At 33.9% G+C, this 16,720-nt stretch overlaps 1 protein-coding gene across 4 annotated transcripts in view; it reads right to left on the reverse strand.

The window, feature by feature from the left end:
* The window catches only part of Myo10A (unconventional myosin 10A), an 88,134-nt gene extending 71,782 nt beyond the window's left edge, over positions 1 to 16,352 (reverse strand). For 3 of the 4 annotated variants that reach the window (XM_076534777.1, XM_076534776.1, XM_076534774.1), the window contains exons 1-2: positions 16,093 to 16,352; positions 3,074 to 3,178 (exon numbers count right to left, since the gene is read on the reverse strand). In XM_076534777.1, coding sequence (XP_076390892.1) covers positions 3,074 to 3,094 — 21 coding nt within the window. In that variant the 5' untranslated portion in view covers positions 3,095 to 3,178; positions 16,093 to 16,352. Of the gene's footprint in view, positions 1 to 3,073; positions 3,179 to 9,215; positions 9,397 to 16,092 lie in introns of those variants that run through there. The other variant, XM_076534775.1, reaches the window with a different exon arrangement.
* Between the last annotated feature and the right edge of the window lie 368 nt (positions 16,353 to 16,720).

Genomic DNA, 16,720 nt, shown 5'->3' on the forward strand with positions numbered 1-16,720 from the left:
TATACCAAAATTCCTAGATTCCAAAGTTTCTGTCCCAAAATGTCAAAATTCCTAAATGCCTAAATTCCTAAATTCCTAAGTCCCCAAATTCTAAAATTCCTGCCCCAAAATCCCTAAATTCCAAAAATTCCTGCCCTAAAATCCCTAAATCCCTAAATTCCTAAATTCCCGCCCCAAAGTCCCTAAATCCCCAAATTCCAAAAATTCTCTCCCAAAAATCCCTAAATTCCAAAATCCCCAACTCTCCATAAGTACATAGTCGAATTTAAATTGTAAATAAGACTCCGTAAAAAGCGAACGGTGCATCAAATGAATTATGATGCACAGGGAAATGTTTCCGCAAGAAGCAAGAACGCGGGTCGTGAAATTAATCAACATTTGCAATGATTTTAAAAACATTTCCCTCTTGCTCAGACAGATTCTCACTTTTACTCGAGCCCGTATTACATTCGTCCAATCACGAATAATGAGCTCGTGAATAATTGAGGAAGACATCGTCGTCGAGTAGCGTAACCAATTTTATGATATCGGTGCAATATAACGCACATAGCTTTGATAATTAATGTACCATATTTCCTTTTCTGATCATTTAAATACGCTGCTGGTTTAACTCCAAATCGAATCGAGTGAAATTCGAAACAGTGACACTTGAATGTTCAGTTTGAAAGAACATATATGCTATTTTACGTATATCAGTATTTTGAACATTCTGAAAGAGCATACTTCATAATGAGTCATTGTTGGCTACATCTCCCACGAACGGAGTCCTCTATTCAAATAATTGCTCCCCATTTGTTCGCTAACTGATAGCTGCGAGTTACATAAGCTATCGAATAATTACTTAATTTGGTACAATTTTTACTGAATACCTAATTTTAAGAATGTTATTTCAAGCTTCACTAACTTCTTTTCACTCGTATATGTTCTATTAATTGTAACATTGTTATGTACTGCGTTATATAATATTCTTTGATCTGCATATGAAAGTTATTTCTGTGCAGCATGGTGCTAGATTTTGTGCTGTGATTAGTTTTATGGTGTAGATCAAAATATGATTAAATATGACGATCAATGGTGTGGCTCAAACTCAGAAAATCAGTACATATGCATAAGAATGCAGACTTGAAATAATATTAGACTTAGAAACAATTTGAACATGTGGAATGTGGATCAAGATCTGGACCTGAACGAAGCTTGAACCTAGGTAAAATGTGGATTTTAATATAAAACTGAGAGGAGAATTAGATGTGTTGCAAATTTAGAGCTAGATTAAACGTAGATCTTAGAGAAATTTATATCCAGGTGATATTTGGATGTAAAGAACGTCTGGACCTATATAACATTTGGACGTTGTGAGGATTTGGATCTGATGAAAATCTGGACCTATGGCAAATTTAGACCTAGAAGAAGTTCAGACGTAGGGAAGATCTAGACCTGGAACAAATCTGGACCTAGGAGTAGTGTGGACCTGGGTAAAATCTAGACCTGGAACATGTCTGGACCTAGGAGCAATGTGGACCTGGATAAAATCTAGACCTGGAACAAATCTGGACCTAGGAGAAATGTGGACCTGGAACAAATCTGGACCTAGGAGAAATGTGGACCTGGGTAAAATCTAGATCTGGAACATGTCTGCACCTAGGAGCAATGTGGACCTGGATAAAATCTAGACCTAGAACAAATCTGGACTTAGTAGCAATGTGGACCTGGATAAAATCTAGACCTAGAACAAATCTGGACTTAGTAGCAATGTGGACCTGGATAAAATCTAGACCTAGAACAAATCTGGACTTAGTAGCAATGTGGACCTGGATAAAATCTAGACCTAGAACAAATCTAGACCCAGCTAGAATCTAAATTTGAAAGACGTCTGAACCTAACAGAAATGTGGACCTAGACAAAGAGTAAATCTATGAAATATTCAAACTCAGAAGAAATGTGGACCTAGTCAAAGTGTGGGTCTATGAAAGGTCCATATCTGGAAGAAATTTGGACCTAGAGATTCTGTGGATCTATAAAAGGTCCAGACCCAGAAAAAATTTGGACCTAGTGAAAGTGTGGAGTTATGTAAGGTCCAGACCCAGAAAAAATGTGGACCTAGGTAAAACCTAGAGCTGGAAATCTGGACCTAGGTAAAACCTAGAGCTGGAAATCTGAACCTAGGTAAAACCTAGAGTTGGAAATCTGAACCTAGGTAAAACCTAGATCTAAAAATCTGAACCTAGCTAAAATCCAAATCTGAAAGACCTCTAAACCCAACAGAAATCTGGACCCAATCAAAGTATGAATCTATAAAATACCCAAACCTACGAGAAATTTAAACCTAGACAAAATGTGAATCTATGAAAGGTCCAAACCCAGAAAAAATGTGGACCTCGTAAAAGGGTGAATCTACGAAAGGTCCATACCTAGAAAAAATGTGGACCTAAGCAAAAGATCCTAAAATCTACACCCGACTAAAACGTGTACCCAGTTAAAAGCTGAACGCCCCATAGTACAAGTCGCACAATAGTATTCGCGAGTAATGGCGAGTAGAGTGGGATTAGGTCGTCGGACGAAGCAACACGAAGCGCAGAGGCATTCGAAAGTGGCTAGCTAGCAAGGCGACGCAATTGCGTGTACACAGATCATTGACTCCGACCACGCAACAATCCCTGCTACGATCCTGACCACGTAAATATTGTGCAACACCACAATGAACCGAAAGCTGCTCATTATTTCTTTTTATTCTTCTCGTCAACAATAGACTCCTCTGTCTTCTACGTTTAGGCGTGTCCCTTCCAGTTATTTTCTTTCGGAATCTAAATGGGAGGGTTGACGATTTCTACTTTAACCTTCAGTATTGGAATACTTTTAGTAAGATAATAGCTAAGCTAGCTATAATCCACATAAGCTAGCAAGATTAATATTATGTAGATTAATAATTGTAGTCGTTCTACAGGGCGTCTCACAACTAGCGTCCTCGTACCAGGTCCTTAAACTAATTCTGAACAAAATTTCCCTTTGCAAAAATCGGGTTCCAAGCTTCGTTTTTGAATTATAAAGAAAACCACGGAATAATAAGATGACTCACCTTTTGCCACTCGGTGTACATCTTGAGATACCGTTACAGCGTTATCCAAGGAAGATAAGATTCCCTCATTTTGCGGGAGTACCTCGGGTTGTTGTTCTTCGCTTCCTGTAACAGACAGTTTTACTTTCAAACACTGTAAACAAAGTTGAGGTATTGATTGAAGTTCGCGAACTGAATGATGGTAGTAAATTTAAGGAGCGACTTCTATTACTTGTTTGCGAAGTTGGATTCTGGGGAACATCACTGGGATTTATGGACCTTGCAATTTTGCTACTTTGGTAATTTTACAACCTTAGAGTTATAGGATTTTGTTAGGACTTTGGAAATTTTGAAATTTATTTTGTGAATTTGGACCCTTCATATTTTTGAATTTGAGAAGTTTGAAATTTTTTAAATTTGGGTCTTTGGAATTTTTGTATATTTAGAGTTTACAGTTCAGCAGCTTTGGAATCATGAAATTTTTTAATTTAAGAAGGTTGAAGTTTTGAAACTTTTGAACTTTGAAATTTTTTAATATTTGAAGTTTTCAATTTTGTAACTTTGGAAATTTGAAATTTTTTAACCTCAGAAGCTTGGAATTTCTAAATATTAAGGCTTCAGATATTTGGAACTTTGGAACAAAATTGTTGGTTGAGGGAATTAGGTAATGGGCCATTACCGAGCGTACCGATAGCGAACGGTCGAATAGCGAGCGGTCCGATAACGAACAAGTCACTAACGAGTGTACAAACCTCCCAAATAAAATTTCACCGCATTAAAAATAACTATCAATATAAAATCCCCTTCAAAACTTTAAAGACAAAAAAATGATCAAAGATCGATAAATGTCAGCAAGTTTCTCCAAAATCCGAATAAATTACAAAATATGTCTCCTCTCAATTAGCAAGTGGATGCCTGAATCTCTCTTCCGTTCATTAAAATTGTGAACATAAAAATGAATATAAATGAATGAATGTAATTAGCACCGATCCCAGTAATCCTCACAGGAAACTTTGCAAGATTAAAATGAAAATCGTATTAAATCATAAACGTTCGAATAATGTTGCAAAGTTTTAGAACACGTGACTGGGATAGCGACGCATACGAACCGGAAGTACCGTGCTGTCTGATTATTATTCGACTTCCGGTATCATTGACAAAGTGCAACACAACGGTTCGGATATTGTTGGATGAAATATTATTAAATATAATTTGTGCATTTTTATTATTTTTATGATAGAAAGAAATGATCACTTAATTGGTAGATTGTTTAATACAATTGTTTAATGCAATGTGATTGTTTAATATAATTGTTTAATACAATATGATTGTTTAATAGATCAATTTTTGTATCAGAGAGATGAACTATTGAAGTCTGAATTAATTATTAAATTAAATAAAAACTTGTCGAAATAATTTTTCTGTATAAACATTTTTGCAGATATTTTGACGAATGTTCAAATTCAATTTTCTCGAAAACGTAGGTTCCCATGAAAACATGTCATATTGCATTTTTGACTTCTTTTTTCGTGTACTATAACCTCGTATATAATTACAGTATTGGTTACCGACAATTTTTTATACAGGGTATCTCAACTAGTGTAGGTGCCTAAAATAGGGGGTAGCTGACGTGAATCTGAAGGATTCTGACACTTGATACGTGAAACCTAACACTTGGTACTTGAAACCTGATATCTGAAACTTGATACTTGCTACCTGAAACCTGATACTCGGACCTTGAAACTTGATATTTGAAATCCGACACTTGATACCTGAAACCTGATACTTGGAACTTGAAACTTGATATTTGAAACCTGACACTTGGTACCTGAAACCTGATACTTGTAACTTGATACGTACTTTTAACGACCAGACTTGTAACTCGATACTTGAAACTTGATATTTGAAACCTGATACTTGATACCTGGAACCTGATACTTGGAACTTGATACGTACTTTTATTTTGCTGCGTACTTGATGACTCGAGAGTGACTCTTCGAAGAATTTTTACGTTTCGCAAAAGCTCGGAGTGGGCTAACAATTTTTGTGACATTGCCGGGGGAAAACAGTTTCTGATTTTCTATCGGTTTAGCTAAAATTCGGCTGGAGATGTAAATACGAATGAATAATTCAAAAACGAAGCTTCAGATCCCATTTTTGCAAAGGGAAATCTTATTCAGAATCACGTTAGCTACCATTTCAGGGACCTACAGTTGTGATACACCCTGTATATCATGCTATAAAGAGTTGAGACTGAAAAATTGACCACCAGTATCGGTATATTAATAAAAAAAAATGATAATCAGAAGAAAAGAAGTAGATTTTTCTATGTAAATATACATACGATACCGATCTATGACGTTTCAGAAAGAACGGAAGCATTGCGAATGTATTTGCGTGAAGAAACGATAGCTCGATTCAAAAAGCTGAGATATCATTGCGTTCTTATGATTCACGATTTCTGCAAGATCATACAAAGAAAAAGGTTCTCCCGATGTGTTTGGAAAGCGATCGCTATTTAAAATCGAGCGGTTCGCGTTCCCGGGATGCCGGAACTGTCGCAAGAAAACGATCTATCGTTTCGAAAGATGAAGAAACAGCTTCTCGTGTTATGCTTGAAACTCGATACCGTTTATTGTCAGGGAGAAAGTGGGAGAAATGTTTGAACACGCGATGCGTATAATTTTCGTGTAAAATATTTCGCCAATTGTATACTTTCGTGTTTGCGAAAGAATGAAATTATTCAGGTGATTCCATTGAATATGCGGAGATTTCTTTTTGATTTATCACCGTACTTCGTGGCGCTGTTTAGATTCCGATAAAATGATCCAAGAGGAATTTACATTCTTATGCAGTTACAAACGATAAGAAAGTATTTTTACTTCGACTTCGTTTCTATTAATTTTTAATTTTTAGGTTTATTCAGATTTTTTTACCTTTGGTTTTATTTTAAAATTATGAAGTTACATTATATTTTGTATATAAATTAGTAGGTGGAGAACTAGTATTGTATAAAATCTTTTTTAATTCTTTTGATTTAACCTCCTGCGCCATTTTGAGTCTGTCACGTGACTCGTCAGCTGTTTTCACTGAAATTAATACTTTAATTTGCCATTCAAGTCAATTTGCATAGTCAACCTTGTATAATAATTATATAATACCAAAAATACATCAAATTTCAACTTTTTTTATTTTAATATTATAGCTGTAGTTGTGACGCACCTGGTGAGTCATAGAGCAAGGGTGGTTTTATACAAATTGTCAAATGTTTATTTTGTAGAAGATTAATAACAAATTTGAAACTTTGAAACTTGTAGAGAATTTGTGAGTACAAATTCACTTTTGATATCGTAATAAATGTATCATTGAAATCGAAAAGATTCACTATAGAAAGTGTGAATTTCACCGAGTGTTACATTGAAGTATTATAAAATCTTCCATCTCATCCTTGTTATAACCATCTTGATTTGATTTATTTCACTGAAAGTTGGGAGGAAACTTGATTTCCATTTCAACGTTAATTGGCAAAAAATTGATGGGTGTATAATTGTGAACATTGTATAACAATTGATGATTGTACAACTTTGACATACTTCATTCCAAAATGTTGACAATGCTAATCCTTTGACTAATTCTAAATTAGTCAATTGTTATTAATTCTAATTTTAAAGACAATAATTCTTTAAATAATTTTACATCATAAGCAATAATTCATCAAATTATCCTAACCTAGAAACAGTAATTCAACTTCAAATGATCCTAAACTAGAAATAATAATTCTTCAAATGATCCTAACCTAGAAATAATCCTTTGAATGATCCTAATTTAAGGACGATAATTCATTAAATGATTCTAACCTAGAAATAATAATCCTTTGACTGATGTTAACCTAGAAACAATAACTCAACTTCAAACGATCCTAAACTAGGAATAATAATTCTTCAAATGATACTAACCTAGAAATAATCCTTCGAATGATCCTAACTTAGGGGCAATAATACTTCGAATAATCTTAACTTAGGGACAATAGTCCTTTGAATGATCCTAACCTAGAAATAATAACCGTTTGATTGATCCTAACCTAGCAACTATAACTCTCTGAATGATATTAATCTAGAAATGATTCCTTGAATAATCCTAATATATAAATAATAATCCATCGAATAATCCTCCAGCAGAAATAATAACCCTTTGAACGATCTTAACCTAGAAATAATAATCCCTTGAATGATCCTAACCTAGAATTAATCCTTCGAATGATTCCAACCTAGTAATAACAATCCCTCGAATGATTCTAACCTAGAAATAACCCTTCGAATGATCCCAACCTAGCAATAATAATCCCTCGAATGATCCTAACCTAGCAATAATAATCCCTCGAATGATCCTAACCTAGAAATAACCCTTCGAACGATTCCAACCTAGAAATAATAATCCCTCGAATGATCCCAAGCTAGTAATAACAATTCCTCGAATGATCCTAACCTAAAAATAGTCCTCTGACTCACTCTAACCTCCAAATCCGTCTACTCATCCCAACCAACTAATTCATCAAACAATCTCAACCTATAAATCCTCCTCTCTCACCAAAACCCCCCAAATTAAAAGAACCATCACAAGAACACAGAAACTTCTGTCCAAACGACAAAACAACATTCATCAAACCATCATAAACATTTCAATGTCACTATAAAAGTGATTGGCTAACAAATCTCGCCATTTCGAGCACTCAATGGAACAGCTTTAAGGATACGAAAGGACAATGAACAATCGATGGTGTCGAAAGGCCAAATTGCCGTCGCCATTGTTCCCTTGGTTGAGTTTTAGAGCTACGCCTCTGCTATGCGAGTACTCTAAAGAGTAAGTACACACACTTCGACTGCAGAGGCGACCGATCGAGGGTGACTAACCAAATTAGCATAAGATTGCAAAATACATTCCTGAGGTACAGCAGAAGGACACTAGGACTTTTACCGACGTTATCCTCTTGGCGTTTGATCAACTGTGAATCATTGATCGATATAACTTTCGTCTCATAAATTTAATCGTGTTATAAATTTTGGGGAGAACGTATGGTAAATATGAGTATGAGTTTGTACAAGTGTAGCTTGATAGATGTGGACTTCTGTTTGGAAATGTGGAAATTGGGGCATAGAATTTTTTACTGTTATGAATTTCTTATTGTATATTAATAATTAGGTTTGCTTAAGTTTCAATTGAAGAGTAGGACATTAGAATTTCAGTAAAATTTGAAATTTTCACATTCTGGACTTGAATTATATTTAAGCTTGAAGAGTGGGACACTGGAATTCTAATAGAATTTTTAATTTTTGCTCTGTAAAATTAAATTATGGAGTATTTAACCTTGAGGAGTATGGGACATTAGAATTCTAGTGGAAGTTGCAATTTCTACTTTCTGGATTTAAATTATGGAGTAGGGTTGAAGAGAATAGAATATTAGAATTCTAGCAAAATTTGAAATTTTTGCTTTCTGGGTTTAAATTGTGGAATATTTAGACTTGAAGAATGGGACATTAGAATTTCAGTAAAATTTGAAATTTTCACATTCTGAACTTGAATTATAGAATATTTAAGCTTGAAGAGTGGGACACTGGAATTCTAATGGAATTTGTAATTTTTGCTTTGCAAATTTAAATCATGGAGTATTTAAACTAGTGGAGTATGGGACATTAGAATTCTAGTGGAAGTTGCAATTTCTACTTTCTGGATTTAAATTATGGAGTAGGGTTGAAGAGAATAGAATATTAGAATTCTAGCAAAATTTGAAATTTTTGCTTTCTGGGTTTAAATTATAGAATATTTAGACTTGAAGAGTAGGACATTAGAATTTCAGTAAAATTTGAAATTCTCACATTCTAGACTTGAATTATAGAATATTTAAGCTTGAAGAGTGGAACACTGGAATCCTAATAAAATTTGTAATTTTTGCTTTGCAAATTTAAATTATAAAACATTGGAACTTGAAAAATATAAGAATATTAGAATTCTACTAAAATTTGCAATTTTTTCATTTTAGACTTAAATTAAAAAATATATAAAATTGCAAACCACATCTCACAATATGAAAGTCACAAAAAAATTTAACAAATTGTTACACCTCGTGATTCCACAGCTAAAAAGTATTAATTACTATAATATCGACCTTTTTTACAGCCATCAGGCGCCATTATTCTCCCACGTCAAAATTCTTCCGGCAAATTAAAAAACGCACAAAAACTAGCACATAAAAAGACCTCATTGTATCTAAAGAAGCATTAGCTTCGAATGTAAATGAAACTTTCTGACCGTTCACTGAATCCACGCGGAAATTTCGAATAGGAAGAGGAATCGCGCGCGTCCTCTTTCAATGGCGGTCGAGATAATACTAAAGCCATAGTCAACGAACGATCGCGAATAACCAACGAATATTGACGACGGTACAAGGAAAAAATAGCAGATATAAACAGAAGCCTTTGTCGCGCGGAATAATTTATTACCTGTATTTTCAACTGAAGTAGTGTTACAATTCAACAATTCAACTGAACTAGTATTACAATTCAACTGAAATAGAATTATTAATAGCACACTAACAGTACTTTTCTTTTAACACATTGATTGTCACAGTGAAACAATTAAAAATTGCATTAAATAGTGTTTTAATTTTTAATCAATTTTACCAAATATTTTCATTTTATCTTATTACACTTATTTTCCATAGATCCATATAATTAATTCGAGAATTTTTTATGAAGAAAGTGAACAAATTTTTAATAATACTCATATTAGATCAACTTAGCAACTTAAGTGTCACCCACATATGAATGACATGACATGTTAAGATAGAATTATTTTAAAAATAAATATAGACTTTTTAAATTTTGTCTGCGTTATCTTGTTTGAGTTATTCATCATTGAATTTTAATTTTAAATTGGGTTAGAGATGAGTAATTTCTGTGTAATGATATATGAAATGAATTATAGTCTTCATGGTTTAATATTCAACATCTGTTCAAACTTTGAGAGTAAAGATATTTTGTTTGATTTGGTGAGGTGTTGCTGGAATTATGAAGCATTAGAATTTGGAGTTTGAGGATTTTTTGAGGTGGCTATTTTTGAAAATTAGGGAACTGAGAGGTGGAGGATTTTGGAGAATTTTGGGAAATTTTTGAAGAGTTGGAAGATTGGGAAATTTAGAAGTTTGGAATTTTAAAATTGTATACCAGCAACCCTTATGATTAAATACCTTGAGCAACAATATCATAAATATTGTATAATATAATCTCCTGCCAAAAATTAATGCTTATCTGCTTAAGTTAAAAGTCAACTTTCCATAAAAAATCCATAAGGAAAGGGTAAGTGAACAAATCATCCCCTTAGAAAGATTACGTCGCCGTTATTTACAGCTGAGATAAGTAATCCTTCGCGTGTCTTTTTCGATAAAGGAGAGGCGCGATTATGAATTACATAAGATCCTTGTATCACTGTAGTTGAGCTGCTGCTTTCTCTGTATGACCTCGATACTTGCTCGACGAAACCCTGATTCTCTTTGATGTTAGATTCGTGCCTTTGTCTCGCAAAATCTCTCCTACCGATTTTAAGTACTTCTCTGTTTACTACCATAAATCGAATTCTATAGCAGCCACACGGTTTTGTATAAACGGAAAAAGAAGCTGTATAAAATGTTTACGTTGTTTTTCGTATAACTTGTTCAGAGGGTTTTGCAATGCACAATTTGTCTTGCTGAACGATTTAACAGAAGCGAATTAACCATTTCAACGAAACGGAAGGCAATTTATTCGCTGCCCTGAAAACTTATTTCACCGTGTCGTAGCTGCAGCGATTTGTCGCTGTAATTTTGTACTATTTTCCTGGGTCTACCGTTCCATGTAAACACTGTTTCTGATACCACTTTGACATGGAATAATATTTTCTGGGATGTTTTATATTTCTAGAACTATAGGTTACTGAAAGTTATTGGATTTATGAGTTCTACATTCTTGAAATATCAATTTCTTCAATCTTACAACTCTTCAAAAATTTCTCAAATTCACCAAGGTCCACACATAATTCCCCACCTTCTAAATCTTCAATGTTCCAAAATTCCGAACTTCCAAATTTGCAAATCTCCTCAATTACCCAACTCTTCAAAAATTTTCTAAATTTCCTAAGATCCACCATATAATTCCTCACCTTCTAAATCCTCAATTTCCCAAAATTCCAAACTTCCAAATTCCCTAATTTCCCAAAATTCCAAACTTCCAAATTCCTTAATTTCCCAAAATTCCAAACATCCAAATTCCCTAATTTCCCAAAATTCCAAACTTCCAAATTCCATAATTTCCCAAAATTCCAAACTTCCAAATTCCATAATTTCCCAAAATTCCAAACTTCCAAATTCCCTAATTTCCCAAAATTCCAAACTTCCAAATTCCCTAATTTCCAAAAATTCCAAACTTCCAAATTCCCTAATTTCCCAAAATTCCTAACTTCCAAATTCCCTAATTTCCCAAAATTCCAAACTTCCAAATTCCATAATTTCCCAAAATTCCAAACTTCCAAATTCCCTAATTTCCCAAAATTCCAAACTTCCAAATTCCCTAATTTCCAAAAATTCCAAACTTCCAAATTCCCTAATTTCCCAAAATTCCAAACTTCCAAATTCCCTAATTTCCCAAAATTCCAAACTTCCAAATTCCCTAATTTCCCAAAATTCCTAACTTCCAAATTCCCTAATTTCCCAAAATTCCAAACTTCCAAATTCCCTAATTTCCCAAAATTCCAAACTTCCAAATTCCCTAATTTCCCAAAATTCTAAACTTCCAAATTCCCTAATTTCCCAAAATTCCAAAATTCCAAACTTCTAAATTCCCAAATTTCCTAAAATTCCTAACTTCCAAATTCCCTAATTTCCAAAAATTCCAAACTTCCAAATTCCCTAATTTCCCAAAATTCCAAACTTCCAAATTCCCTAATTTCCCAAAATTCCAAACTTCCAAATTCCCTAATTTCCCAAAATTCCAAACTTCCAAATTTCTCCACTTTTCCAACTCTTCAAAAATTTCCCAAATTCACCAAGGTCCAGCCCATAATTCCCCACCTTCTAAATCCCCAATTTCCCAAAATTCCAAACTTCCAAATTCCCAATTTTCCAAAATTCCAAACTTCCAAATTTCCAAATTTCTCCAATCCGCCAACTCTTCAAAAACTTCCCAAATCCCCTAACTTCCACTCCATAATTCCCCACCTCCCAAATCCCTTAATTTCCAAAAATAACCACCTCAAGAAATCCTCAAATCCCCAAACTCTAATGCTCCATATTTAACGTGTATTGAGTTAATTGAATCTTTTATTACATCAAGTTTCTTTATCTGAAAAATTGATTTTCAACGTAAGAAGATAAGCATTGATGTTCAGCATGAGTACATAATATTGTTACTGAAGATATTCAATTTTAAATGTTGCAATCACCATATAATTGTAGAATAAATTTTATTTAATGTGTGTTAGTGATTGAGTCTTTTATTACTTCATCCAGTATTTTACCTGAAATTTTTATCAGAAAAATTGATTTTCAACGTAAGAAGATAAGCATTGATGTTTAGCATGAGTACATAATATTGTTACTGAAGATATTCAATTTTAAGGGTTGCAACCACCATACAAGTTTAGATTAAATATTATGTAACGTGTATCTTTAGTTGAACCTTCTATAACATCAAGTTTTATATTTCTTCAATAAATTTTTACTTTATTTACTTTATTATAATTTATTTTTGATGGTCACACAAATTAACATTTAGTCAAATGTACCTAATGTCTTCATTTAGAAAATTCAAACTAAAATTCAAACAAAAATGCATGAAACAATTTGAAATTCAAATCTAAATGTTTGTATAATTAATCTAGCGAATTTAGTTTTTAATTGATCGAACAGTTACAATAGCATCGGTGATGGAACGAGAACAGTTCTGTTTGCCCCTGCTTAACCAATTAATTGGAATACGATTTCTATCGCCGCGGGATTATTTCGCAAATAATGTCGAGATTGTGCAAATATTTATTAGCTAGCTTGTAATTGGAAGAGGTTGTTATGCCGTTGAAAGTTCGATTGCGAGTGATACGAAACGAGTTAAAATTCACGGTGAAAGTGCTTCCTAAAGGCTGCTCTTTTATTGACGATTTGAAGCTCCTGAGCGTGGAGAGCAAATTAATTAATGTCAATTCATTAACCATAGAACATGGTGTAAACTCAGATCGACTCTTTCGATTATTTGTTTCATTTGTATAAGCTTCATTTGGTACGAGTTGAATAGCAGGAAATTTTAGGTTAGGTCACGTGACTTGACCTGACATTAAGGTAAAACATGTGAACAATTCAAATACACTTGTTAATATAATTTAAATTAATAATATTAAATTGCACGCAATTATTAGCAATATTATTTTGGAAAATTTCTAGCTTTACAAATTATTTCATAAATCTACAAATTAGTTAATTTTCTACCACTAACTTTTGTTGTAAAATAACAGGAAATTTTAGGTTAGGTCACGTGACTTGCTCTTAAATTAAAATAAAACAAGCCTTTTCATAATTTAAATCACCAATATTAAATTGTATATAATTTCTATTATTAACAATATTATTTTTGAACATTTCTAGCTTCACAAATTATCTCATAAATTAACAAATTATTTAACTTTCTACCACTAACTTTGTTATAAAATAACAAGAAATTTTAGGTTAGGTCACGTGACTTGCTCTGAAATTAGAATAAAACAATTCTCTTCATAATTTAAATCACCAATATCAAATTGTACATAATTTCTATTATTAACAATAATATTTTGAAACATAGTTTCACAAATTATCTCATAAATCTACAAATCAGTTAACTTTCTACAAACTTTTGTTATAAAAAAAAATTCAGCCCGAACCATTCGCCGAAAGGTATTGCGAAATGTTACGTAACCCCGATATTTATCCGTTTTGTAATTGTTTGACAACGAAGTTGCAAAGTTAGAATTACAAAATGTGGATAGAGGAAGACATTCCACGATGCAACGCGCAGCGATTAATTAATTATTTCACCGGTGATTTCCAACACGTTCGAACATTTGCGTGACACGAATGAATCGTTAATAACGGGGCAAATCTAGCAGCAGAGCCAAGAGGTCACGATTCACTGTCCTTGAATACTTTCGCCTAATCGGGCAACTAGATCGAACTGTATCTTGCTCCTGTTACAATAAGGATTTCATTAAAATACCGCGATGAATTTTAACAGTCAACCATCTTTTTAATTACACTTTAACGGTATTTCGCTGGAATTCGCAGGACATTTTTATTCCCACATTTTCTTTGTGACCTCGCAAAGTTGAACATCTACTTTTGAAGATTATTTGGAGATCATTTGAAGATGATCTTCATTTGGTGATCTAAATTTTGAAGATCTACTTTTGAAGATTATTTGAAGATTATTTAAAGATGATCTTCATTTGGAGATCTAAATTTTGAAGATCTATTTGAAGATTATTTGAAGATCATTTGAAGATGATCTTCATTTGGAGATCTAAATTTTGAAGATCTACTTTTGAAGATTATTTGAAGATCATTTGAAGATGATCTTCATTTGGAGATCTAAATTTTGAAGATCTCCTTTTGAAGATTATTTGAAGATTATTTGAAGATTATTTGAAGATTATTTGAAGTTAATCTTCATTTGGAGATTTAAATTTTGAAGATCTATTTGAAGATCATTTGAAGATTATTTAAAAATCCAGGAAATTACAGGAAAACTTTCGTTTACCCTCTTTAAAAGTGTACGCCATTTGCGGATACAAATTCATCTGCGTGATAGTGAGAAACATTGTGTAAAAGGAAAAGTTGCTCGCTTTCATCTTCTTGAAATTAATTCGCAAAGGTACTTGATTACCGGCAGTTTGACTGACTAGTTCACTTAATGTGCTTGTGTCACGAACACACTATTATGAAATCATGCATTTTAAGATCAGAATCTTTCAATTTACTCAAAATTTAAATAAATCCCAACAATACCTGAATGATATTGTGAACATTCACATAGAATTTTTCAGTCTGAAGCTGGGTCACAATTCTTAATTATAAAAAAAGAAAGAAGTGTAAAATTATTGAATTATTCTTTAAAGATCTATGATTCACTTATCCAAAAATGGAGGCTTAAAAAAAATTAATGAACTTGTTTTGTATTTTATAATTGTTACGAGGAATTTTGTCAAACGTACAGGTTGTTTCACTTTTAGTGTCAAATTATGTCAGAATATTCCCTGACAAAATTTAAGTAAAGAATTCTATAAACAAAGTTGATTGATAAATTCTTTCAAAGTTAGAAAAACACTACTGAACTATGGACAAAATATTCTGGAGATGAATAATTATAAATGAGTGTGATGTTGAAGATGTTCCTTCAATGTTGAAGACAAAATATGGACAAAATATTCTGAAGATAAATAATTATAAATGACTCTGATATTGAAGATGTTCCTTCAATGTCGAAGATAAAATTCGTACAAAATTTAATTAAAATTATTCAAGTCAGTTAATTTACAAATCTTGTCAAGTGAGTTTACAAATATGAACAATGTAATCACAAAGATTTGAACAAAATACATACAACACCACCCTAAAACATTTTTCCCATTAATCATTACAAAGTTTATGACAAAAATGAAACACCCTGTACATGGAGTATTCTCACTTTTAATCGCCATACAAAAAATATGGAATACTCGAGTGAAAAGTTTTGAAGGAGGCTAAAGCTAAAGAATTCCGTTGTCAGCAACGTGACAAGGCTCGAAACTCCGCGTTTATGGCAGCGAAAGGACTGCGGTTCCCGGAGTTAGGTTCAATGGCATTCCTCGTCTCGCAGCATCCGGACGGCGAAATACCAGGCGTATCTCGTGTGTCATGGTGCACCGCGCCATTTTAAAATCGATCGAGCGTAGATCGTTCGTGGGAAGCGCATGTCTTATGCGCTCATCGATGTCTCCGTAGCTGTACTCACTTGGGAAGCGTCGTAGCCGATGATTTCACTGCAGATCCACGAGGAACAAAGGGACGAACCGAAAGGAGAAGTGAAACGGAGAGGAAAACCGAACCGGGTAGATCACAATCCGGGTATTTGCACGCGTGTCACTTGAACTCCTGTGGGTACCTGGACACGGTTCCAGGTCACCTCGGCCGTTTTCGATTCAAGCGTTCCCGGACAACCGGACACACCGACTGCCTTCTCGACGCGATTCTGGATCGTGGTATGCGGCTGTTCGACCTCGCCTAACAAGACTCTAGTTCGTTCTGGCGACGATCGGCGCCACTGTACGAGCCCCTGTACCGTTACACACGAGTTACAGGTGGCTCGTGGAGTCCCCTTTTGTTAACCGTCGATCCAGGCTTGCTTCTACCTGCACAGGTGTATACCAAATACGACGGACCGAAGTGTCTAATCGCCGGCCATTGTCCTCGTACGGGACTCGGACGGACCCACTCTCTGACTTATTGCACGATTTTCACTTTTGCTACAACCGGGTTTCGTCGACGGTATGCGGTCCTCGTTTTCTCCAATCGGGGATGTAGGTAATGCTAATTTCATCGTGGGATTTTGGGGGTCAGGTGAATATTAATTCACACTGGGG

This window comes from Megachile rotundata, chromosome 8, assembly GCF_050947335.1.
Source record: "Megachile rotundata isolate GNS110a chromosome 8, iyMegRotu1, whole genome shotgun sequence".
Lineage (NCBI taxonomy): Eukaryota > Metazoa > Arthropoda > Insecta > Hymenoptera > Megachilidae > Megachile > Megachile rotundata.